Raw genomic sequence first — 27,280 nt, forward strand, 5'->3', positions numbered from 1 at the left:
AGTGCCCTTCTCCTATTCCTGTTCTTGCTTATTGTCTATTGCCAGTTTACCAGTCATTTACTAATAATCCTATTCTGGCATCATAAATGGACATGGCCTTTTCTGCTCACTGTTTTTGTCAGGAGACATTCTCAGAATGACTAAAGAAGACAGTAAATCCTAATGCTGCTGAAACTAGAAGCTCCGCTGCTATAGAGAATCCACTTAAAAAGAAAGAGTTACAAGTCTCGTGAGCAAACAGCTAGAAAATGTTTCCACAGGAAGAGCTTCATAATCTGACTTGGATTGTTTCTCTAAAGAAGCAGTTTCAAGGCCATAGTTCTTCTTAAAAAGTTAACCACATATTTTCAATAATATTTCAATAAAATGTATTATCATTTCATTATTGCAAATCAGAGGTCTGAACTGAAAAACCTGATGAAGATAATCATTTTATTTTGTATATGCCTGGACCATATGACCATAGCAGCAGAGATAGTTGTCTAAACAATTCATTACTTGCAATGATGTTTTCAACATTGCTAATAAAAAGACAAACATGATGACTTTTAAAATGCACAAAATCCAAAAGAAAATTGAAATTCAATATCTAATGTAAAAGTCCATAAAAACATCTCAGAGTTAATATCACTGTGTCATCTGGTGGTTTAGCTCAGATTACAAACATATTGTGATTTTTCATTACAATTGTAAGTAGAAGACTTTTTATATCATACAGAAGTGTTAGCAAAAGGAGAGTTAATGCTTTCAGAACAAAAGCTTCAATGCATCCATAATAATTTTTGGTTTAAACTTCAACTTGTGTATATCCAGACTTGGACTTATACTTGCAAATAATACAATTCTACATGTAAAAAGCAAATTATATAAACCACTCATTCTTTTTTAGCCACACTGACTGCTTTATAGAAACAAGCTAAGGTTTATATACATATACATGTATGTTTGCATCGCATACACACAAATGCATGAAAGTATTCCTGGAATTGCTACTGAAAGCTTGTCCCTTAATGTACCCTAAATCTGTATTTGCTATTTTGAAACCATGGAGTTTATCTTTCTTTAATATACTGCATTATAGAATACATATAAAAAAAAGAAGAAAATTGCTCTCACAGTGCTCTGCAAAAATTTTCATGTCCTCAGCTTCTGAAACATTTAAGATTATTAACTTGCTGGCAAGTTCCTGAGGAATTTTAAGGCATCTCTGCCTGCACTACTTATATTAAGCTCAGTCTTCCAATGTTATGAAATCAGCAACCCCTCTTGACTTTCTTAGTAATTCCATTTTATGTGGTTCTGGCTTTTAGGCAGATTCAAGAATGACATAATCTTCTTTTCCCACCCACAGATTTTGGACTGTTGCCCTTGGTTACACCCTTCCGAGTAATGTGCAACATGAATCTTTGTCTGATCCCGTATGCCCCTAAATGGAAGGCAGCCCAGCACAGAYGACTAAAACACGGTTTCTTGGCTGTCTGTCGATCCCCACCATAGGTAGGGTAAGGCTTCTTTGTTTTTTTCCTATCAGTTAGTATTACTTAGGCTTCAGTGCAGGAATGTCAGTCCAATGTCATGCTCTTTTAAAAGGAAATGGGCTGATTTCTTTATAAATTTTAGTCCTTTTGCTGAGGGGAGAACAGATATCTTCTTGAACATAGTAGCAGCTAATAAACAAGCTATGCAAAGTGCTTCTTTTGTACTTTTTACTGAAACATTTATACAAATGCACTTAAAAAGTACAGAATTTTGTCACTCTTCATTTTTGCAAAAAAAAAAAAAAACTTTACTATTATGTATTCATAAGCACTGTAGCAGTCATACTTTCTATTATTAACAATGCTGGATTCAAGTACCAAGCTATACAACAACAGGATAAACATTGAGGAAAAAGGGCACTTTCCAGAGTTGGTCACCAATGTTACAGAACTAGAAGTAATTTACAATCCAGTCCCACTGCCCAATCTCATGCAACGTCTCCTAACTTCCTGAAGACAATGGGAGTGCTTGCAGGAGTAAGAAATATGGCATTTGAATGCAGCATAGTGGGTAAGGCCTCTAGCTATGCATATTGTAATGCTAAGGCACCATCAGAAGATGAGAGCAGGATGCAGTGCTCTCTCACCTGTACGCCTCTGCCACTAAAAATGTCTACCAAAACCCACCATTAATTTCTTAAGGAAATTCATTTGCATGAYTCCTCTCCAGAATATCCACTCTTTACACTTAGCTTTTTCATGCTTGGTCATATTCTAAAACACTGTACCATTATCATAGTTACCTGGACCTCCTAAACTCTGGATTACTGGGAAACAATGCTCCTGTCGAGCTTCAGGGATGTGAGAGAAACTCGTCCTTACTATGTGGCGATTACATTGTGGCTTTAAGGACTGGCACTGAAACTTCCAGCCAAATAATAAAGCATGTATCATGCTCAAGGAAGCACTAGTCCATGTCCAGAAGAAATGGAGAAGAATGCATCAAGTTATCACCACAGAAATGGATGACTCAACCTGTAAGGAAAAATATCTTGGTTTCTAATTTCTTCTCTTCTTGGGCAATGGGTCAAGTCTGATAATAACTGGGCAATATGAGAGGATGACTGGACACCAGGATGTGAGGTCTAGAGACAGAAGAGGAGAAGCTAGAAGACAGAGTTCTCATAAGACTTTTTTCATGATCAGGTAGACTGTTGTAGCTTCACTTGGCCCTCTTCTGGCTAAAATCAGGGCAGCTGAGAATCATGCCTTTATCTCACTCCTAGCAGCACGTGATAATCCAGCCAAACAGGTATCTATCAGGAAGAAAACTGAGATAGGCTAGAAAATGGGAGAAATTGATCATAACAGTCACCAAAGAGCAGAATTTATGTTAAATATAGCAGGAAATTCTTATGTGAAATGGATCCAGAGGATTACTTCTTTTGCTAGGTTCTGGTCCCAATGCAAACTACAGTACTATTTTTGTTTCCATGGTACAAATTACCTGGATAATAGTTTACAACATTTTAAAAAAGGGATAATATCTAAATCCTATAAAATTTTACTTCAGTCTTTTCAAAAAGTCCACAGCATTCTAAAACATCTTCTCAAGGCAATAGTTAAGTTCTAGGAAGTTTTTAAAAAGACAATGAATCTGGCCTTTAATGACAGAGTAAAATAAAAGATTATTTAGACAGGAAAGCTCTTGAAATTTTATTAAGTATTCTTAACTCTCCATATTATGATATCTATTGCTTCTAATAATGCAATTATTGTTAATAGCTGTTCATATACTAAGAATGAGAATCTGTTTTATCTGCAACGGAATTGTAGTTATTTAAGACATTAAATTCACCCACCCACATTAACACACACACAAAACATTCTAGTTTCTCATAATGACAAGCAATCCTGTTACACAAGTACTTCCAAAAATATTTTTAAATGTTATACATCATATATTTTGTTACTATACATAAAGACAGGAGTAGCTATGAAAGTATATAACTTTTGCCATTATCTGAAAAATTTACAGATAATAAGAGTGTTTTTAAACAGACAGGTAGAAGGTATATGTTATGATAGACTGTATCAGTTGGTACTATATTTCTGGAACAGCCATGAGACATAGGAACACCCTAAGTTACACTGTCTCAGATCAAGGCTGGGAATCCAAAGTGCTTATCCAAGGTTTTCTAACAACCTTATCTATGGGAATAGTTGGGGCCAGTCATCAGCTAGAATCATCACACAGTGGTCAATCTTAATGGAAAAGCAGAGTCTAAATTGCTGGCTAGAGCTTAGCAAACAGCACAAACAACATTTTCTGTTCTAATTTTTATGACACATCCCTATTAGGTCTGCTTTTTGATAATGTTCTAGAAAATGATTGTCAACAATGTTGCAAAACCAAAATATGTGTTCACTTAGCAGCATATTCACACAAAGCTAAAGCTGAATTCCTACACAAAGCTGGTTGTACTAAAGGATGATTCTGTGAGTAACACCCAGTTAATCAATAGACGGAAAATACCAGATGATCCATCGACTCATCAAAACAACTTGTACTTAAAATAGTACATCATAACAATGACTCATGATCAACTGCAGACTATACGGGACAGGTAGAAACTGTATTGGTCAAATGAATTATTTGTTACAGCGCATTCTCCTCACTCTGTTTCTAACTTTCCCTCATGTTCAATGGAAACATATCTGCTTTTAAAACAGCTAAATTTAGGGCTCAGGTTTCAAAAGTTCCAAATGAAATAAAATAAAATAAGCTTTAGGAAATATTGGCATTTTAGTGTTCTTAATTAAAAAGGCAAATTCCTACATTAGGTATGTTTAAGCAGGTGGATGAAATGGCAATTTTCATCTATGTGTTAAGTGCTGACAAATCTCTGTTCCCATTTAAATTTGCAATAGAAGTTTTACTGACTTGAATGAGCGAAGTTAGACTAATCCAGACTAATGTACTGAGAATTCTGCTGCTAATTCTGGAACAGTTTAACAGGAGGAGTCTTCATTGTGCATACATATTACTGCATTATTTATTATACTGTTTGGTTATTTTTCATTTCATTTCACTGGTGACATAGAACTGAGTTCACTGTGTTGAGCTGCAGCTGATATTTAAATGCTGATGCTTTTAAACTGTGTAAGTTTTCTTATTTAAAAATAAGCTTGCTGGTTTGGAAAAATAAAAATTAAATAAGCCTGTGAAGAAAATCAATTTTACTGTCAGTTTTTGCCTCATGTAATTTTTTTTAAAGACTATCTTTCAGTTAAAAACAAGAGTGTTTCATTCATTCATGGGTAATACTTTGGCTCCATGTGCGTTTATATAAGTAAGAAGAATTTTAGACCTCCTTTCTATTACATCAATAAGCTTTTCAATTCCTTTCCTGCCTCCTTGGCTCTCCCAGTATACTTTGTCAAGGAACAAAGACTGAAGCAACTTCTCACGTAAATGCTGGCTCCTCAGCACTGAAACTGCAGATTCAGGGAATCTGGAAAAGCACAAAGAAATTCATCAGTTTTGTCATCACTCTGAACTGCAATATTTATGTTGTGGTCTAGCAATCAATTCCATGAATATAAATGGTGACTCAGCAAAGGAAGTCGATGCAGGCCTGACTATATGCAGGCTAACTGTCTCTTTTACATCAGTGAGATTAATCATACATTTTTAGACACATCCTCGAGATGTATTTCACAAAATGGGGCTTTGGCTGGTGATATTTATTCCAATAACTTAATGTCCCATTCTGTTAGTTTATAGTTTGGTAACTTATGACAGTGCAAAGTGCTTACAGAAGAGCTTTCCACACTAACAAGTTTACATTTGTGGAGTTCAGTCTTTTCTGTGTTAGATCAGTCACACCTTTATAGGCGCGTAGGGCACATATCGGTTCTGCAATGCCCCTGGCAACTTGTGGATGCTGCCAGTAACATGTTAAAAGTGTGCTTAGAGTAAAAGTAGTTAAGCTTTACTAACTAACTAAACCTCCCCACAAAAAATGGTAGAAGAAACCTGGAGCTAATGCAACACTGACAATATAATAATACCTTTTAAGCAGCTTAGGGAGAAGGACAGACAACTTCTTCCCCTTCTGCTCCTAGAAACCAGGCACCCTCTGTGAACAGTGCTTTATTCCTTCTAAATGTTAAGGAGAGATTTTGCTTCTAACTGAAAAACTGAGAAAAATTTATCAGTCTTTTCACAAAGTTCATAGCTTAAAACTTACTCATTGATTCCTTGTAATATTTTGAAGTCTAGATTGTCCTCGCTTCTATCAAAGAAACCCTTATTGTCTATAAAAGCCAAGTGCCTTTGGTCATGCCTTCTCTGAACTATGTGCGTCAGCTCAACAGCATCTTGATCACTACATTTCAGCTTCAGTCCTTGCTCCATGCAGAAATCTTCCTTGAGAGGTCTGAATCCACAGCAATTTCTGTCTAGTCGATTATAGATCTGTAATCAAGTACAGCAGAATGCCAAATTAAAACAATATCAAAGCATTTGGGGCAAATTGTCACTAAAGGCATCTCTAACTAGCACAGCTGACAGGAAAACAAGCTCAGAACAATTAAAATTAAGTCAGCAGTGAAATGGAGATAAAGACATGGTCCCCATACTTCATGTACCATTAGAAGCAATTTCCCAGACTGTGTATTGTATCTGTTTTATAGCCATGACTGGACTAACAAGGTGGTAGATACAGTTCAAGGTTTTCCAAAAGGCTGTAGCTTTTATACATTCTCTCTGCTGTAGTACAATAGAAATAGCACAGCCCAACGCACATGAAGGATCTCCATTTTGTGGACTCTATTAGACTAAAAGTACACAAAAGGAAATAATTGAAAAGATTAGTAAGGGACACAGTAAAGCACCAGAAGCTACAAAATGCAAGAATGGAGCCTGCATTTATAACCTCAAAGAAGTCTCCCTGAGTTGCCTTGGGGTATATACTTTATTATATACTTTATATAGTCTAGACATCTATTGTTTCCCATGTGAACCCTTGCTTACTCATGGCACAGTACTCAGGAAGGAATGTATCTGATCTAACTTTAGTAGCGTAAATGTTAAGCATCTCTTCCGACCTAGTCATTTATGTTCTATTCATCAACAATGGCAAGAAATAGGAACTTCTGGAGCAAAGGACACTATTTTAGGATAATTGTCTAAAATGGGAAGGATAAATCACTCTTTGAAGGTGCCCTCTATTGACTAGTTGAGAGTAGATGCCTGAGAAGGTCAGGGCCCTGAGGGCACCAATGGGCTTTAATGGCCCTGAACAGCCTCACCTGGTCCCCCGCCCACACACCCTCTGCCCATGGGCCCAGAGCACCATTTAAGCTTGGGCCTGGCCCCTTGGGACTGGTCCCTCAGCCCTGCCCTGAGTTATGTTGGAGGTGTACTTGCTCCTTGTCTTGTCACTTGTTGATCCTGAATTGCTGTTTGGGTTTCTTGGCTTGACCTTGGGCCTGACCTGTTAATTGGTCCTTGTCTTATGCTCCCTGGACCACTGGTGGGACCCATTGCTGTCACCACCCTGCTCTGCTTGCCCAGCTCAAGTGCTGGGGCACTGTGCTCAGCCAGTGTGGGCACCCTCAGCTCCCGGCTTGCCTCCCCTTTGGGAGCAGCCCTGTTCTTGCTGCTTCCTGGCAGATGTTTACAGAGGTAAGGTGGATCTAAAACTTAATGAGTAGCTAATCAGTGGCTTTTTTTTTTTAATCCTTCTTGTTCACTGTATATAGCTAACTCTTCAAACTGCTGTGAGTATGAAGAGAGTATGAAGATAGTTCACATAGATAGAAAGCCTCCTAAAATTATAGTTTTATTTCTGTGACACCAGTGAAATGAGGTGTTATGACCATTCTCCTGATATAGACCTAGGTGCATGTTAGTGCATGTCACTTTCTTCATCAAGTGAAAGGCCTAAAGTTTGATTTTTCTCAAGTGTGCAGTACTGTGGCCACTGGTCTTGGTGGCAGAGTATGTTTACAACTGTGAAAAATTTGAGAAAAGGAATAGACTTTCTTCTTTCTTTCTTTTTAGGGCAGTATTCAGCATCTTCAGGTACAAGATTCTCCATTATTTGCAGTGTTCTRTTTCACTGAAATTCTCATTTAACTCGCTTCAAATTTTGCCAGAAAAATGAAGCAGAGGCCCTCCAAATAGGGTCCTTCAACATATAGTCCTAACCCTTCCTAACCACACTTCACTACACGCACTAAGTAGATGAGATCATGTTCTTAAAGATAGCATCTTTATAATATCTTGCATCATTACAACATTCATTCCAGCCTGTCCTAATATTTAATCCTTATGTTGCAACCTTAATAGTTTAACATTGATTTTTATGTCATATATTTATGTACATAAGAGGTTCAAAACTAAAGAAGCCATTTTACTTATGCTCTTATTTTACCTGAGTTCTTGTACATGGAAGGTGAAGGTCAAATGTAAGCATTTTCCAGCCTACTCCTATGTTTGAGCATTTGAAATTAGAAATTAGGCACATCCATTAATGGCACCTGGTCTATTCTTTTGACAAGAGCATGTTTAACAGAATATTTTTTACCATTACTCTGTATTTCCAAATGATTCATGAAGCACAGATTTTCTCAGAAGAATAATGTGGCATGCTTTACCAGATTACGCTTTACACTGTAAAGATATTTGTCTTGATATTCAGCCCAATTTTTTCTTTGATCAGTGTCAGACTTAATATCACTGACGTCCTCTTTAATCAACTYGAACATTTCCTCTGCTGCCTTGGTGTTTATACTCCTCCGAAAATTTAAGCCAGTTACTGTATCTCTGCAACACAGTCACTGGTTAGGTATATTACACATATATTTATTTTAATCTCGCCTCCTGAATCAGTTCTTACAACTTTCAGTTACTGTTCTCTAAATTCACTGTAGTTTATCTGCATCATTCATTCTGTACATTTGAGATCAAATCAGAGAAGAAAATCACCCCCCCATAGAAATGTATTCCTGTGTGTGGCTTTTAGTATCACTTTGCAAACAGTAATTTTCTTCTGATTCACTCCGGGAAGATTCCACAAGGGCTGTCCCTATTTTACTGATATATGCAGATTCTGAACAGGATACTGTAATTAAGTAAGGAGCTCCTGGAGCAATCTCTTAATTAAAGCTACTTTGATTTTTATGTACATAAATGTATTCACACAAACACACACATATAAACAAGGAGATGTGAGTAGGTTTCAGCCTTTTCCAATCTAGAGGTATACAGATCAATTTGGCAATAACTATGGATAGGAAGACCTCTCTGATTAAAGCCACATAACCCTTTCCCCTGAAATAATCAAAATGCTAGATTTTCATTGAAAGCCAACTGCCTGGTGGTGTGATAACAAGTCAAACATTTGTATCCAAGAGCAGTATTTGCAAGACGTCTAGTGAGTTACTAATTAACCAAAGCTTCTTAATGAATTGATACATAAAAGTATTAGAACACTGATTTTATTAGTGTTATACACTAAAGCTTTGGCATTTTTAACTCTGAAACCCTTCTTAGCATTTTTGATTGTTATTGTTTTCATGTTCTGCTGATAAACTCAACAGTAAAGTCTGAGGGCATCCAGATAAATTCTTAATCTTGGAGAAATCTCAGACCCACTTTCATCCCCACTTGCTCACTTTTTGGTACCTGTTCTTGCCTGGTTGGCAATTGGAGGTGTAAAACACTCTGGATGATACCAGATATTCTTAGAGTAATTTATTTCTTTTTTTATTTCATGCATAGTCCAATCTTGTTATTTTATAATTGATCTCTCCTTCTGGCTAATAGGAGTTCTATTATGATGTTTAAAACTTCTCATAGAGACCTTAAAACTAGAAACCAGCACACAGCTCATGAAATTTTTTAAGCTATTAAACAAGAAAATGATGGCATGAAAATAGGTTTAAAATCTATGACACATTCTCTACTGTTCCTATGGGGCATTACTATGTTTAGCATCAGTATAACCCACATATGACTTTATACCAGATTCCAAAAGTTACTTACTCATAGTGAGACTAAAGATGGAGTCATTAAACAAGTGACAATTTATTTTTAGACTAGAATTTCATGCTCTCTATATAACAAGTCTGCAAAAATATAACTCCAAAAAATGGAAACATCCATCCATTCATTCTATAAGAGAATTGAGGAGGGCAGCAGGCTATGCATAAACAAAGTTGTGATTTTCCTATTTCAAGAAACGTAACTCTATTAAATTGAATTATATGAATGAATATGAATATATGAATTGAATTATATGATCAAATACAGTGCATATAAAGGCTCACTGTAGTTTTAAATACAAACAGTACTACATAAAGCAGTAAGTGCTGCAGGAGGCTCAGTCACCCAGAGCTGTTTGGCAGGCAGGGATGAACTGAAGTAATGCGATATCTCAAAGGCATAACATCAACATCCAGTCAGGTGGTCCAGTTCTTTCCTTATTAATACAGGGAGTGTGTTAAAACCCTTTACAACTGTGGTCACATACCACTGGACAAACCCCTAGTCTGGTGTTAACTGGAGAGCTAAAGATTATGCCCAGTATCTAACTGATGAAGAGCAGCCACGTTATTCATCAATTACTGCTTTGCTCTTTCCTCATATTAAATCAAATTTTTAAGTCACTTGCTAAGTTTTTAAATAGAAGAAAAATTAACCAGTATAACTGTTCTCTTGTTCCACGTTTCAGTTGACCAAAACCGAGTGTCTGAACCCTTTCTCACTCAAGAAATTACACTGGGGATAGAGGTGGGGARGCATGAAAAAACAATGATTTATAGTTACAAATGTAGTTGAGGACTAAGTTCTATGAGAAGAACAACRTGTCCACCTCAAAGGTGCAGTAAACGGAGAACTTGAGACAAAAGTCTTTGCTTTGTCTTTTAGAAAATGAGACTTTCAAGCTCCTGACCTTTTTTCCTAATTATAAGTTGAGGTTTTGATTTTAAGTTCTTTAACATTAAGAAACCACCAGAAACAAGCTCAAACTGGGTAAATACATGTTTTCCCCAATTAAAAAAAAATAATAAAGAAATAAACTAAAGTAACTTTTCTAAAAGTCCCATTTGTGCTCAAAATGACTCTTTCAAGGGAGATATTTGCATCCAGTGAATACTTTACCTGCAGAAGAAAATCGAAGAGTGCCATCTTGGACCACTCATGATGATGGATTTCAGTACAGCCCCATTCACCCTTGGGTGTTTTACCATTCTGCCAGCATTTCTGCTTCAATAGTTGCTGATATCTCCCCCATGTTAATCTCACTGAAGAATGGGTAATGTTATCTGTTGGACTCAGTGTGGAATCCCAGAGAATAACAGGACAGGCCTGACTGTCTGAGAAAAGGAAAAATAGAATCATTACTATGTTGGAATAATGTCAGACTTGATCATTCTTTATACATCAATAATTAAAGCATTTTACAGATGTGGCAGAAAAAATGCCAAGGCCTAATAATTTGACATCCTTTGGTTAATGTGGTCTTATTTCACATCTAAAACCAGCCACCACAGGAATGGAAAAAAACAGACATTATGAATGTTTTCAGTGTACAGAATGCTTTCTCTGTTTGAAACAAGATGAATGTATAAAAATCATATACTACACCAAGCTATTAAAAATTCTGTACATATATTAAGAGCCTACAATGCCACTGTGAATCAATGCAGTAATATTCCTTTGATTCCTGTGAACTGATGATGATTTATGAGAGCTGAAAACTTGGCTCAAAGCTCTTCCTCTGTGTGGCAAAGAGACTACAAATCCTATACTCAAAGTGGATTTATTTTGTCATCTTTGGTATTTTAGGCCTCTAATGTATGATTTCACAGATCTGAAGTGATATATGAGAATGCTGGAGAGTGAGCTTAGCATGAATAAACACCTAGACAAGTATTTTTATATTACCCAGCTATAACACACATGATATGTTTTATATAGCAGATGTTTTGGCCTAATTCTTTAAGTTTGTATAAATAATATTCTGCTCTAACCTGCAATCATTAAGCACCTTAGTTTTGCTGAATTCAAGTATTTGGGGTCTGGAGTTTTTTAATAGGAAGAAACCTCTGCAAAGAATTTAAAATAAGCTTTACCTATATAAGAACTAATAAATATATCTCACTCAATATCAAGTAACAGGCATTATGTATCTACTTGGGGAAGCGGAACTATCCTTTTAATTGCTAATGCAATGCCTCTATTGCTGCCTTAGTAACCAGGACTGACTGTTGCTTATATCCACTTTAAAACAAAGTAATTCTCTCTATTTTTAAGAGTGCAGATGGAGGCCAAAAAAAGATGCGTTGGTATACAGAGGAGGAAATATATATTGGGAAAGCTACTTGCTAAATAGCAGGTGTTGGAACACGTGCAAAGTTTTAGAATTTATTTACATTCATCTTGATCAATGAACAGGTGAGGTGGCAAGACTGAGCCGTATCCAGCAGGTCACACTACTGTGCAATTCATTGCATGGTTACATGCAGCCCAAACTGTCCTGTTATATCTTCCATATGCACACTGAACCAGAGAAGCATCTGAAAAAAAATCTTTCAGAACCTCACGTGAAGGCAATGAGCAAAACAGTGCCTTCTTTTCCAGGGGCAGTTCAGAGAAGAGCATGTTTTTTTAAAAAAAAAAAAAGATTGGTGACCAACAGCAAGGCAAGTAAGTAAAAGTTGCAAAAAAAAAAAAAAGGCAACTTGTTCAAAGGATGTTGACTGATCTAAAGCAAAGATAAGAAGTGATCTTTGCTCATAATTAGCAATGAATTACATATAAAGATTGATCTTGTCTCTGATGACAGAGCCTGATGGACCTCACACACAATCAAGCAGAAACATGATCAGCTTCATTAGGCAAAGCAGAAGAAAACAATCTCCTCTTCAAAACTGGACAGTAAATCTCTCTGTCGTGGCATACACATACAAGGTAGTCTTTCTCAAACCAATCCGGCATGTAGTTCCACCAGCTCTTTAACTCTCCTCCTTGTTGTCTGATGTTTCCTTAGCAACCTAGAAAATAGCTTTCTCAGCAATCTCTCTCATGATCATCAGTACTACCTTTATCAGCATCTTGCATCACCCTTTTTCCTCTGCTGAAAAATGCTGAGCATCTCTCAAATCAAGCTTATTTACTGAGGTAGCTGAATACAGATTTAGGAATTTGATCTGGGAAATCCTGGCCCTCTCCCCATCTCTCTCACTCTGGGATCTCTCCCTCTGGCTCCATCACTGACACTGTTGACTTTGGCAAAGTCAGTTTAGCTACTGGCTAAGCTTCTTTTCCAAGCTGCTTGGAGAAAGTCTATATAAACATCAGAAAATTTCACCAAAAAAAAGGACATTTTTCTTCAGAACCCAAACTGGTCTATTATTTTTATATCCCTGATAACACCTTACACAAGTATCCTTGAACTTTTCCACAAACCAAATACATCAACAGTCTTCTAAAAAACCAACATCTTTTGCCTACCCAAAAGAGACATGATAAACAATAGCAACATAAATACTTGAAAAATATGAACAATATCTTGCCAGTTTCCATTAAGATAAAAAAAAATTCTTAAAAGACCAAGGCTAAATACAGGAAATGTTTGTGATTCAGAGGAAATGGAAGCAAAAAAGATGAGCCAAAATAAAACCTTTCGACTTCGTAATATAAACCGAATTACAGGAATATGGAACAGCAGCTTCAGTAAAAAGCAGTAACTCAAACTGCTGACACTCACAGGAAAAACATGAAGATGCTGAATAAAAACAGATAAGGGGTTTGATTAAAGGCTGTGTGAATTAGCTTTACCCCACTGAAATTCTTCTGATTCAAACCTCCTGAGGACAGAGCTGAAGTTAACCGGGCAATGAAAAGTACAGCGTAGCTGTGAATCAGTTGGTACAGCAGAGATCGAGGAGGTTCAGCACCTTTGAGAGTAAGTCCAGTGTGTTCTGGTGGGCCTCTTTCCTAATCAGTCTTATACAGTAGCACAAAGGTTTAGTGCTTTTCTGTTGCTGCAGCTGGATTGCTGCTCTAGGCTACCCAAGGATGCCACTGCCCTCTGGTAGTGCAGTACCCAAAGACTGAAATAACTTCTCGGAAACCCACCATAAGAAAAGGAAATGTTAAGAGGTACCTAGTGAATCTTGCCCAATGCTGGTTAACTTGATTTTTTTGCTTTTCATCTGCCATTTAGATACATATACCTAGTTAGGTACTGAAAGACAGATTTGTAAAATTGCACGGAAAAGATTTTCAAAACTGGTATTGTAACCATCTTCCTGGTAATTCATCTGGATTTTTAAGCATCAAAATACTTCTAAAAATGTTAGGCCCATTAGGAGCCACTGACTCAGGGTATTCTAAATTGAGTAAACTTAACACAGGCACAATGTCATGTTGCTGAGGCTAGAGTGCCCGAGGTACTCGCACTGCTACATTCACAGTTAGTTAACGTATCACTACATAGCTTCTTCCACAGAGGCATCTAAGACATCCATATTCCACTGTGGATGGGTTGTATGTTTCTTAACATTTACAAGAGCATCTATGTAGTTACTCTTGCATATCTAAAGCATTTTCTCTAACTTTCTCCCAAGAAAAATATTCTCAAATATGCCCAAAAGACCCTCAATAAGAAGAGCAAATCTTTCAAATGATACTTAGAGCTCTATCTCAAACTCGTCTCTCGCTGTAGTACAGTACAGTTTACCACTGCCACATTTGAAAGAAATACATATATATTTTTTTTTGCCCATGGGTAGTGGGCAATTGGTTTTAGGGGATAATTTAGTGTGGAAGGATGAGAGGGACTAACATAAAGAGCTTAGAGGAAGGAGAATTATACATAATAAAACACGGTTTGAATTTGAGAGCTTGTTTTAGGTCAAGTTTTGAGAGAGAAAACATGGAAGAGAAACAGAAGGTTCAGCAAAGATAAGCCATTTGTTTTTTTTTCTTGCCTCTGTACCTTATTTGAAACTATTCTCTCCTGCATGCATGTGGATGTCCAAATTGAGGAATGTGTGAAATGTGCACCAGTTGCGCTCTAGACTATGGGCTGCCTTATTGTCTGTACATGGAGTTCTTTACTCAGGGGAAAAAAAATATTGGGGATATTTTTGGTACCTCTCTGAAGGGTACAACATTATGGGCATAAGTTGTTTCAGGTCAATAAACAGAACCTGAACAAATCAATTGAAGCATTTTGGAACAATCTGGGGTAAAGGCAGTGTTAGTTTTCCTTATTCTTTGCCCTGATATTAATAACTCATAACATCTTTGCCTGCTTTTGCAGAACTTTTGATGGGGTGGTAAGGCCAGGCTGAGAGTGCAGACTGTAACAGAGAAAATCCATGGTCCCATTTATCATTATATAGAGGCCAGTAAAGCAAAACGACAAGTATGATCAATAGAGCCATCTATCACACCTGTGCCTTTCATATATTTGCACAAAACTAACCATGAAAGGTGTTACTCAAAGGAATAGCTTCTTGCACATTTTAAAATAAAAGCTGTTCTAAGCAAACAGCAGTTTCAATCTTCAGCCAAAAAAGCCCCACTGAACTGAGTACACCTGTGCTTATTCCTCTCAGCGCAGGATCAACCATATTTAGTCAAATTCACCATACCAGAGAACTCTGGGTGCTGGGCAGCATGTGGGTAACTCAGTCCCTAAGCAAGAGGTGTAATTCAGCAGTAGGTTTGTGCTGAGCTATGAAGCTTGGCCGTGGCGCTAGGATCCGAAGAGCCGGAGTCCCTCCCTCCTGCTGCCAGATGCAAAGCCAGGGAGCACCCGCTGCAGCTCATCTTGCTTCAGCGGTGGCTCAGGCCCTAACATTGACATCATCCTGCTCTGAAAATGCTCATGCTGATTTAGAAACAACCTGTGCAGTCATTTTACTTAGCTTCTGTGCAAATTCATTACGGTCAGACTGTGATTTCAAGCTGTGACCCCAAGCACAGTCACTTAAGCAAGTCTCTTCTGTTTCTTAGGTTTGGATGATTAAGTAATGATTCTCAGTCCTTTGGTATTAATGTGACTGTCCCAAAACTGGGACACACAAAAGTCGTCTACCACTTTTTCCATAATAGATGACAGTTTTATGATAACTTCTTGTTGCTTTACAGGCCAAGCCTTATTTGTTCTTAGCTGTTATGGGGCTCACAAAATTCCTCACACTTTGTATTTAGCATTGCTAATAATTAATATCTGCTTGCATATGCCCAGAATCATAATTTCTTAGTTTGTAACATGGAATTCTAAAGGGCTTCACCCATCTGTATTCCTCAGGCTTTTCACATGTGGCCAATCAGTCATAAAAATACGAGTGAAAGAGTTATCATACCAGATTTTTCCATCCATGTAAGGTAGATAAGTCATAAAAAAAAAATATCAGTTAACACTGCAAAGGGTTTACAATTAACTAGGGAAGGCCAGTAGACAGAAGAGTTGCATGCAGTATTATGCCAGACTTTTTAAAAAGTCAGTGGGGGAATTGTGGGAATAAAGGAAGCCAAATCTGTATGGGGATTTACTAAGTGCTTATTTGAAAGTGCTTTTGACAAAATGAATGACAGTTTTGAGAAGCCCATTTTTTAAAATTTTAATGCTACATCAAACATGTCTCATTATATCACATCACAACTGAGGCAAGCCAAAGGGATGTGTCATGGAGAGAGATATGTCAGCCCAGAAATTGTGTACATACACATGCACAGTCTCTAATCCTGCATTGCTTTCTTTCCCTATGAATAATCATGATTCACACGAGCAGCCCTGTAAAAACATTTGGAGTGCCCATCTAAACTTGAATGCATGTTATAGAAATGAACTTGTTAACTGTTCATATTGGTTTTAAGGACTTTTTTTGTTCATTTTCACAAAGATGTTTTCTATTAAAAAATATATAGTTAATTTATGCTGAATAAAAGTATGCAAATGTTAATGAGCTCAACTAGATAGTAGGCATCTGAGCTTCAGCATGTTTCCAGTCTAAAGGAATGGAGAGAGACAAGGTACAGTAACTGTTCCAAATCCTCTCTTCACCCTTTAGCTGGAAAAAATGAAACGGGACCGAAATAATGTTATTTCTCTTCTCATCACCTAGCAACACTCTTCTTGCTATAGGAACATAACCAGTTACGAGGAAAAGAGAATTAAAGAGAGCAGAATGACTCTCCCTCTGTCCCAGACAGCTCCAAATATGTTGAAGGGTGAAAGACGTTAAGCAACCCAATGCACAATTAGCCTAATAGAAATTTTCAGGGGGCTTGCAGTCTGTCATCTGTACAGCCACGCTGTGCACAATTCCTCTAATTGAACTACCTTAATTCCTTATGACAGCTCTATAGCAATATATCTTGTTCCCCAAAATAAACTGTGCATAATGTATCTTCTATGCTCTGCAAGTATTAATAATATTCAAAAGCCACCAAACTGTTATTCCTAGAGATTCATTCACATTGCTGTACAGGCTGCCAAAGGGAAGGTTTACAAAGCAGGAACAAATCAGAGGTCACTAGGTCCTCTTCCGGCTATCAGATTTTAGAAAGTCATTCTTGCTTTACTCTTTCTTTGAAGAAATACAGACTAATATTGAAAATATTTTGTAAAAGCTAATTTCAGCAGCAAGAAATGAACAGCAAAAACAAATAGCTACCCACTTTAGCAATGATTTGTTAAAATACAACGTAGCCCTTTTGGATTGTGATTTGTGAGGTATAAAAATAGCAGTTAGGCTGAAGACATATTTAACAACATAGCAATGTTAGAAGTAGGCTTACTTCTATCTCACATTGCTTGTCTGGAATCTATCTTTAATTTCAGTTTAGGACAAAAAAAATCAAGCTTTTAATTGAAATCTGTTTACATCAGTCACGCTACAAGCATATTCCAATGTCTATTGTGTATATTTCTTTGTCTACATAATATACATGTGTAGATATGTGTAATGAGCCTCAAAATGTCAAGCAGGATGCACTGAGATATAATAAATTTTTTGAATTATCAGGGGGGAAGGATGAACTTTTTTTATGTTTCAGTTCCTGGAGGCATTAGTATCATCAGAGTTGCATCAACCTAATTCAGGAACTCCCCCTACCTCTCAGAGTAGGTTCTCTGACTAAATACAAAACTTCTTTCCTACCATGTATTTGAGAGAGATGAATTCTTGTGCTCACTTTCAATAATATTTTGTTAAAGTGACATTTGAGAAAGAAGAAAACATAACAAAAATATTCAGAAATACCTATCAAATCACATCAAATATTCTTCTGGCTTTTTTTTTCACCAGTTTCCCTTTAGTCAGTACGTACAATATGGTGTTACTACAAATGACCCCCTTCTTTTCTCATTCCAGTCTTTTGTAGAGGGTAAATTGTTACTGCTCTCAGCAATTCAGTTATTCTGACGGGTATAAACTTCAGGGTATTGCATCTCTTTGGACCGGAAAATACCACTGCAGAAGTTATGTACGTACAGATATCAGCTTTATTCCCTTGTAACAGTAGGATTAGTTCTCAGCCTAGCAGGAGTGTTAATGTAGGAAGGGGAGGGAAACCTCAGCACCCCATCTGGAAGCTGAAAATCATAGGAATGCATTACCTGGGAAGAACTCCGATTTCCTGCTTACAGAAGGTAAGCTCCTGTTTAGCCCCAAGATCCTATCCAAATGAAAGGCAAACACCTCACTCATGTCAAGGGGTCTTTTGATGATGCCACAGCACCCGTGATTACAAGCAGTTCCTGGGGTGTGGGAACCCCTTGCAAATACTACCAGGACTTCGTTATGAGAAGGTACTTCTTGGATACTCTCTATCGGAGCATCTGCCAGCATATGCATGCTTAGGATGTCGTCTTTGCTCAGCCAAGAGGGAGAGCTCTTGCTGTAAATCCTGATGTTACTTTCCTGAGCCTGGGGCTGTGCCTTTATACCTCCAGAAATCCCCCCAGGTCTCCAGTGACCCCTCCCCCTGATTGCCATTTCTTTATCCCTGTGTTCATCCAGTTGGTGCCGCCTTGTCTCTGGAGCTATTGCTGCTCCCGCTGTGCCCGCAGCACGCATGGCCCTTCCCGGCTGTTGGCCAAAGGCCTCTTCCTGGCCGGTGAAAGTAGCTTTTGGAAAGTGCTGCCCATAGGACAAAGGGATGGCATGTTTCTTCCTGCGCTTTGGCTTCACGGTGCCTCTGATATTGGCAGGCTTGCTGCGCTTGGACCGCAGGGTGATATAAACTACATTGGGTGGCACTGAGGTCCCATTGCGACCCAGCTGGGGTTCCTGGAAATTGGGTGGTGATAGGGTGCCATCCAGCGGGATGCCCAGAAAAGGAGTTTGGGCTGCATCTTGGAGACTTCTGGAACTGGTCTTTGAGTGTCCTCCTTTGTGCTGGGGTAAAACATGACCCACTTGACTGACGAGGAAGCCCAGGTAGATCACACAAGCTGTGCCCACTAGCAGATTCCTCCTTGTCCTTGGGCGCCTGCAAGTCCAGAGCCTCAGCACTCGTGGTGGGCACAGGGGGCAAATTAACCAGTTTTTGGTTTTCCCTGGCTGATCAAAGAAGGTCATTTCTCTAGCGAATCCACATGATGAAAACAGCATAAAGTCTTCAGTACATTCCAGCCAGGATGATGATGCATGATTTCCCTTCCCCGATTTCTACTTCACCTTTTCCAAATAGCTTCCAGCAAGGGTGATGGACAGAGGCTACTGATATGACCGGGAATGTGTTTAGTACTAAGGGTGCTGACACTCCATCTCAACAAGCTGTTAAATTCTTATCAGCCGCCACAGGGGAAGTGATTGGCTTCAGAGAATGAATGGAGGCAATTACGTAAGCAAAGTTTACTGACTTGTGGTCTAAAATAGCTGAAGTTCTCCTTTGAAACTGCTAAAAAGAAAAGAATTAGTAGGAACATTTCATTATTCACGTAAGTAATACAGCATCTGTGAATCTAATATCTACGAGACACAGAGAAGTTCTAGATGAGACAGCCAGTATGCATCTAGAAACGTGCTAGTATACATCTTTCACTTTCTAATTACAGTATTAATTAAATGCCAACATCATGAAATATAGGCTTAACTGGCAATCTGAGTTGTATTCCAACATTAGAAGAAAAGCTTGTCAAACTCAGATCATCATTATCTTTTTCTTATGAGACAAAGTCCTCACTAAACCTCATGTTATATGTTAATGATGTAAATTATACAATATTAACTAACCAGTAACTATAGCAGTTTAATATGCACATATTCACAAACTGAAAAATATATTAGCAGTGCCAAATTTCCCTGGTTTAATATGAATACAATTCATACACTTCATAAGCCCAAATTAAAGATGAAAGATGGTTAATCTTTACAGACTTGTGAAGCCATAAAATAGGATCTGGCTAGAGTTTTTCAAAAAAAATGAGTGGCTTATACATCCTCTCAAAGAAACAAAGCTAGAGTAAGTACACTTTGTATACTTATTATAAGAAAAAAAAAATCTCTTACCTATTCAGCTTGACTCATCCTTTGTTCTGGTAAATTCCTTAGGTTAATACAAATAACTTAGCTGACGTTCTCCAAGTATTCTAGCACATACTTCATTTTTAAGTATGGTCTACATTTCAGGTATTTCATTGCAAGTTAAACACTGGTAGGAAGCTAATTGTACTGAGAGGTTGTTTGCATATGAACTGCTATAAACTTACATGAACCTCACGTTATAAAAAAAAGAAACTTCTATTTTAAATTCTGTAATGAAAAGTCCTGTGAAGTATGTGCCTTCTAAAAGTGCATTCCATCCATTTCCAACTCCTGAGGGCCCTCTAGTGCACTGCATGCAAAAGTACTGAAGAAATTCCCACTTTCTACAGTTAAAAAAAAAAAAAGGCCCTTGGAATTTTATAGCATTTGAGAATCATATGTTCTTGTGTCAAAAACGAAAAAGAGATAGTGGCTTTTAAAATCTCATATAAAATACACTATTAAGCAGCTACAGAGTGTGCTTTCTATTTGTGCTTTCCAAAACGAGACATAGTGTTGTCACTATACAGACGGAAAACTTGAGGCAGGGAGAAGTTAAGGGCTTGCACAGGATTAAACAGTGAGACAATGGCAAAGCTATGACTTCTGAGTCCTCGCCTCGTCTAAATATGAAATAATAAAATGTATATGTTTGCTGTAATTCAAGCTAATAGAGAAATTCCCATTTCCATAATTAATACCAAGGGAAATATGTCCCTAATGAACTAGTTTATGTTTCAGATGCATCTAATTTGAGTTTATAAAACTTCATTTGGGTGGATTTTTTTTTCATTGGCCATCACTTTTCTTCACTCTTTGTCTAAAATGTGTACTGTGGAGTTAAGAATTCCTCATACCTGCCCACCACCATGAAAAGAGCCTTCATATTACCTGCTTTTTCCAAAGCTGATTTCTCAGGGAAAAGGGGATTGTAAGAAATCTCCCTGGCCACTAAAGCTCTTTCTCTCTTTTCTAGTTCAAATTTGACTGAAGCGATGTTTCCCAAACAAGAAAGATTAATTCAAACAAACTCTAAATTGAAGTGTATCAATAATATCAGCACGTATGTGGCTGCTGTTGCTTAACAAACCCCTGTTACACTGTTTTGCACTTTAAAGGAGTTGCCAGAGATGCACATTATTAGATCAGCTTAGACTCTTGGGGCTCCCTCTAAAAGAAGAGCAGTCATTAGTGAGGGGCACCAGCTTTCCGGCCCATTTGATCACCAGAGCACTATAAATGGCTCATGGCGAGAACTGTCTCCTATATTCCAACTGGTAACAGCACAGGCTGCAAAATATCAGCAAAGTTATATGGCTAAAACCAGAGAAAATAAGGGTAATTAGGTACTGCAACCTGACAGTAGAATTTCATGCATATTTACATATAAGCATGCAGAAAATACTTGAAATGCCTAAGATATGCTCATACCTTTAAGGTTAAATAATGCAAAGTAGATAGATCTTTCCGTTATACCTTCTGGATTCTGTGTTGACTTACAGTGACTTTGACAGAAAATAATTCAGCAAGAAGCTTTTACTCCACTGTATTTCTTTCAAATGTCTTAGAATTATTTCTAATTTTTTACCTTCTATTGCTATTGGCACTGAGTCACTTGGGTTAGATAAATTATTACACTGTTTTACAATGTGCAGTTCTTCCATGTAGACAATACCATTACCCAACCATTACAATCAAGCAGTGCTGAAACCCAGCCAATTTAAGCTACTAACAGTTTATTTTGCTATAACATTTCTAAATTTTGTAACCTATACAATCTTGCTACTATAACTCTTTAAGAGATTATTTGGAGGGGAGTATAAAAGGGTGTAGAGTAATGTTTTTCACTCCTGATTTTCTTCCCTAGAAATTTAAATATGTGGTCCCACTGATGCACAGTGTTGATTGCTGAGTTTTCTTGAGGTTTTTAAAATGTGACTATAGCAATAATATTTCCTTTATTTTTCATGTTCATAACAGATAACTCATTCTTTAAATGTTGTACTGCTAAAGTGTTTGGAATGGAAAGTGGATGGAATTCAACAAAATAGGAATATCCTGTATATGTAATATCCTGTTAATTTAAGAGATATTTGCCTCTAACTTTCATATCTGGATCTTTAAAAGATAACATATCAAGACACATTCCCTTTTTCAGCTCTTGTGGTGTACAACTCCACTAACCTTCTAGATTTCACAGAATAATCAAGGGTGGAATGGCTATGGATTTGTTTGAAAAACAGACATTTCTTTGTGTTTCAGAGGACACAAAGAAAATGTTTGTTGTTCAGGTTGGCAGTATTCTTTCTTCTAAATCATTACTAACCCAAAGCTTTAATGGAGCACTAAAGGGCATTGCTGAGCTGAAAGGATACCTTCTCTGTGGTCATAAAAAATTTCAGAGCAATTTTTTGAAAGAATAGACTGAACAATGCCGCTTGTCTGACCAAATTCCAGCCTAGGTTATTGTACTTTGCCTACCTATATTTAGCCTGTAATGTCTGTATTTATTTTTTGCTCTAAACTATTTTTGTGATATTGCTGTCTGCATCCATTAGAGTCAACTTCTTCTCATGTCACTTCTTTATATACCCATATTCCATGGTCAGTGTTATCCCCTTCTAAGTTTAGGGGCACAAGAATATCAAAACTAATATGGGAGAATAGCAATGGAGGGAAGAGAGGAATTTAAGAAGTATTTTCTAGTCCTTTTCATTCCTGGATTCTTGGGCATAGCTTTGAAAATGTAAATGAATAGTCAAATTACACATTTGCAATTATTTTCTTCTGCTTTTTTTTTTTTTTAAAAAAACTTCTTAAATTCTGGCCAACTTATGGGCAGCATGAGCAGCATGAGCAGTATCCCTGAGCAGCATCCTGCAGCAGGTGAGTGCACTCAGCCAATGACCAAGAACCACAAGCTCCTGCTTTCTGACTCATGTGCTGGCAACTGAAAACAGCACCATCCAGTCACTTAAACTCTCTGCTCCAGTTTCAAATCTCTGAAACTGGAAGGACAGTAGTAAACCATTTTTTGGAAATAATGAAGATTCACTAATACACCAGCAGGTTCTTAAAACCTCCTGTTCATGTGGTTTACACATAAATCATCCTCCCATATGCAATTTCTTATAGCCTTTTATCTTCTTCATCTGTTTTCATCCTTTTTAATCCTACCAATGCAGCCTCTTCCTTCTCATCTGAATTATTTTTCATGCTCCTTTCCTACAACATCTGTCCTAGGTATTCCTCTTCCTTCTTTAATATAGATTAAGTACAGACTTTTGAGGTAATGAATACTGTATCTGAAGAACTAAAGATAAATGCAAAGTACAGAGGAAACCATTCGTAACAACACAGCAATACAATATTATTATTAATACAATGAGCTACCTAGCAGCCAGTATGTTTCCCTCCACAATGCCAGAACGTATGACAATTTTTAAAAGTAACAGTTCTGTATTTTAAAGCAATATAGCTTTTATTTCTCCATCTTAATCTTACTTCTTGCTCCACTCAGTCATATCAGTTTTAAGAGATATGGGATTTTAAAATGATCACTTTTTAAATCTTCCAGTATGTCCCAGTTTGTTTTTTTCCATTATAGTCATTACTGCAGAAGGTGCTCTGATTTGGCAAAGAACAAAATATTCTCTGTGCTGGTTTGTAGAGAATTTTGCAACAAAAGACGATCTTTACGTGTACAATATTGTTAGGTTCATAGAAGGCTCCAAAATCTGAAGCATGAATGTTGTCATTTTCCATGTTAGTAAATATCAAGGACTTCCTTTCCCATACACGTTTCACCTCCAGCAGTCTAGGATTTCAAGGAAGCCAAACAGCACAGATCAATGATTTAGAATCTCTCCATATTTGACGTGTTTCATTTGCACTGTCAGTACTGTTTCAGGTTCAGTGTTGATGAGGGAAACAACACAGCAAAACTTGCATGGTTTGAAAAAGCAACAGGGAGGAATAGATGCATATCAGTCCAAACAGGATGGAGAACTGATTACCGATAACTCCTTTGAGATCTATTCTTCCAAATGAAACCAGAGACAAGATTTTTGGTCACAACACATTGTTCAATATCAAGAGTATTCTGAGGTCAAAACTCAAAACACCTCTTTCTCCCTGGACATTTGAAGGAATGTCATTTCATGCTAGCTTCATTACTGTGTGTACACTTGTTTTCTACATGCAGGTAGTTCAGTATGAGAGATGAACATTTTGTATTAAATATTCTTAATAAAATAATGTAACATGTAGACTCATACTGCCCTTAGAAAAAAAAGCATTTCTTTTTCTCCAAGCTGCATTTGAGATTATAGTATGGGATGTTGTTCCTCTTGGATGCACTACAGCTAAACTGTTTCCATAGAGACATTCTGCAGTTCATCTCTCTAAATGTGACATGTACAGACATTTATGTTAAAATGATTGATGTATGATACAGTCTTAGCTTTACAGAGTATATGGGCCTGAGGAATTACTCCCAAGAAAAGCTGTATATCATTATTACAGATAATGCAGATTTGATTTTCAAAATACAAAGCATTACTTTTGAAGATTTGTGCTGTGTTTTCAAGGAGATGGATTGAGCTGCCCTCTGGAAAGTATACTCCAAAAGGATAGAGAGAAATGTTTGCTTCATGACTAAACATGCTGACTAATGGTCTATGCTTTAATTGGTCTGGGTCAAATCCTTACAGGGAAATCTGCAAAAATCTCTTCTTGACGTTCTGCAAAAGATTTTATCACTTGGTTTTAGTACTTGTATGTTATGGGGGCTTCCCAGACTAACTTCTGTACTTTGAAAAATCTGCTCTGTGGTGGCTGCCCAACCTGGTTGCCCTAATTTAGCAGGGAGCCAGCCACCAATATTTTCCATGCCTTCCTGCTTATAACACGAGCAGTAGCCACTGCCTTCTCTCCAGACAGCAAGTTTCTAAATGTCACTGCCTTCCTACGCGCTGGCAACGCTCAGCACGCTCTTTCAGCCCTCTTTGCCTTGTAGGGACTACATCACCACCCGAGAAGTTCTTGAGCTGCTCGGGAGGCCTCAGACCAGGCTGACGAAATTCGCTGCTTTTGCTTGTCATCTCAGTCTGCCTTCCAACGAGGGAGGAGTGCATTTGGTCCTGGGCACTGCCACTGGGACACCTGAAATCAGGGCGCCTTTCTGCCACATGTCATATTAGGACAGCAACGCTGGCCTCACTCCAGGCATTATGAAAATAAAAACTCCTGAGGCCCCAGTTACCGCAGCCGTCAGCACAGCAGAAAAATCCACCAGGAAGCTTACACTACCATCTTCCCAGCTGCGCAGAAATAGTCCGCTAAATATGACTTGAAGTGGTGTGCTGAATTAGGAAAAAATACAGTACTGAGTTCAGTACGAAGTGCCTAAAATAGGGTATTCGGCCTGCACACCCACAGGGGCCAAGGATGCAGTGGGAAACCTCACTTCTGCCTCCTGACCTTGAAGTGACCACGTTTGCAAGCTTAATATCCCCACACAACGTCGGTCTGTGAAATACGCAGGTGAATCTTCACTAAAACGTAGGATAAAACCAAAAGGCTCATCAGATCCCGTTTAAGTCGGGGGGGAGGGGGGGAAAGGGTTTCACGTCGTGAGCGCCTATTTCGACATATTTCACGACCGCCAGCGGGCAGGTTTGGCCCCGGCGGCGGCCTCCCGCCACCGCCATGACGGCTCCGCGCCCGCAGCCCCGGCGCCGGCGCCGCCATTACGGGGCGGCCGCCGTGGCGGCGATGCGCCCTGGCAGTAATGGCGGCGGGGTGGGGGCTGGGGGAGGCGCAGCGCCGCGACAGTAATGGCGGCGGGGGAGCACGGCGCGCACCGCGGGGGTGGAGGTGGGCCGCGGAGCCAGCCCGTGCGGGAAGCCGGAGCGGCGGGGACGGGCTTGTGAGTAGCTAGGGCGGTAGAGCCAGCAGGGACTTGCACGGGGGTGTGCAGGCAGCAGCGCCGTAGCGAGGGCAGAGCACGCAGCGAGAGGGAGATCAGGGCTGAGCTGGCTCACACAGAGCCTGCGGTAGCGCTTCTGTAAGGAAAAAGCGGCCGTCGTTCTGCGTGCAAGGATATTTGCCGCCTTAAATCAGTGTTTCGGGGTGGGAGGTCGCTGTTGCGAGGCCCCTCATAACCTGGCTGGTGCTTCTGGCCGACGAGGGGCGAAGGGGGCCACGTTAAAAGCCCCTTTTGTTCCCTCTGATCCTAGGAATTGCCAGACTGGCGGGGCGGGGCGGGAGAGCGCCGAAACTGCCCCCCTCCGCTGCAGAGGTTACCTAGCGAACCAGTCAGGGAGATTTTTAGCTGAAGAGCGAATTTCCGAGCTTCTCCTCAAGGTGTTGTCGAGTTGCCGAGCACTTAAGACGTGAAGTACTGCCTTTCGCGGCCGCGCTGCCGGCCGCCGCAGGCTGGGGTCATGTCCTGCTCTGAGTGCGTTTCTGCTCAAATCGTGGTATAAATTTCGGCTTGGTGTTAAGTAGGAGAAGTAAAATCTGGCTATGTAGTGAGCTCACCTGCTTATTTTTCCTTGCTGTTTGATACAGCGTCCTGAAAATACTGCCTGAAGAATTATCTATCAAAAACATGCATCTTAGTGAAAAGAGGAAGCATTTTTCTAGCAACTGGTGAGGTTTCAGCATCACGTGAGAATATGCCTTCTCAGAAATGACAGGGATCTCCTAAAATAAGCATAAAAATACCTGGCCTTAATTGCAAATAGATTACAGGAGAAACATGCAAATAAGTTGACAATATGGCATGCAGCCTCCAAAAATACCTGCTCAATTAGCATGAGCAGTTTCTTTCAGATCTTGGCAATATTTTGGGTCTGCCTTCAGAGGAAAGCGCTCAAGGATTTCATGCTTGTATGCAAAGAGCACAGCAAGCTGTTGTTGCCGCATTAAGTGAGCATCATAATTTGTCATTCTCTTTACCCAAAGGAATAAAACGGTGGGATATTTCTGAGGAAACCATGAAAATACAGAACACGACCTTCTAATGAGATTAAACAAGTGAAATTAGTAGAATGAAACCAATATATACCAGCATAATTTTATGGTATTTTTTCTGCAACTAAGGAACCCCCTAAGGAGCAGTGCCAATAAAAGCAATGACTCCAGTTGCCTCTACATCCTGACATTTAAGCAAGTTTAGCAAGTGCCTCTGGTTTGGCGCTTAGTAGCTGTGAGCCTGGGGAGGCTCACTT

General features: G+C 38.7%; 2 protein-coding genes across 16 annotated transcripts in view; one reads left to right on the plus strand and one right to left on the minus strand.

Moving 5' to 3' along the window:
- Positions 1-418: 418 nt before the first annotated feature.
- FAM198B (family with sequence similarity 198 member B) lies at positions 419-26,662 on the minus strand. Of its 5 annotated transcripts, XM_026061207.1 has the most exons (6): positions 26,352-26,656; positions 20,031-25,600; positions 18,134-19,419; positions 10,654-10,868; positions 5,732-5,958; positions 419-4,993 (listed from the first exon to the last, which is right to left on the minus strand). In XM_026061207.1, exons 3-6 carry the CDS (start codon positions 19,128-19,130, stop codon positions 4,786-4,788), a joined length of 1,647 nt encoding a protein of 548 aa, XP_025916992.1. In that variant the 5' UTR covers positions 19,131-19,419; positions 20,031-25,600; positions 26,352-26,656; the 3' UTR covers positions 419-4,785. The 5 variants fall into 5 exon arrangements, with proteins under 5 accessions (XP_025916992.1, XP_025916996.1, XP_025916993.1 ...); XM_026061211.1 differs by lacking the exon at positions 20,031-25,600 and having other exon boundaries at positions 26,589-26,662; XM_026061208.1 differs by lacking the exon at positions 20,031-25,600.
- Positions 25,866-27,280, plus strand: part of TMEM144 (transmembrane protein 144) — a 35,243-nt gene continuing 33,828 nt past the window's right edge. For 8 of the 11 annotated variants that reach the window (XR_003252741.1, XR_003252742.1, XM_026061212.1 and 5 more), the window contains exon 1: positions 25,866-25,974. The gene's annotated coding sequence lies outside the window, so the exon portion shown is untranslated. Of the gene's footprint in view, positions 25,975-26,651; positions 26,700-27,280 lie in introns of those variants that run through there. The other 3 variants (XM_026061217.1, XM_026061216.1, XM_026061213.1) reach the window with 3 other exon arrangements.

The sequence above is a fragment of the Apteryx rowi genome, unplaced genomic scaffold, assembly GCF_003343035.1.
Source record: "Apteryx rowi isolate R43461 unplaced genomic scaffold, aptRow1 scaffold_178, whole genome shotgun sequence".
Classification (NCBI taxonomy): domain Eukaryota; kingdom Metazoa; phylum Chordata; class Aves; order Apterygiformes; family Apterygidae; genus Apteryx; species Apteryx rowi.

Excerpts from the sequence above, each read along its gene's own strand:
- FAM198B (XM_026061211.1), bottom strand. The coding sequence starts at position 19,130 with ATGCTGTTTTCATCATGTGGATTCGCTAGAGAAATGACCTTCTTTGAT. Across the intron at positions 10,869-18,133 it reads GAAATCGGAGTTCTTCCCAG|ACAGTCAGGCCTGTCCTGTT; the intron begins GTAATGCATTCC and ends TCCTTTTCTCAG. Across the intron at positions 4,994-5,731 it reads ATATTACAAGGAATCAATGA|ATTCCCTGAATCTGCAGTTT; the intron begins GTAAGTTTTAAG and ends GTGCTTTTCCAG.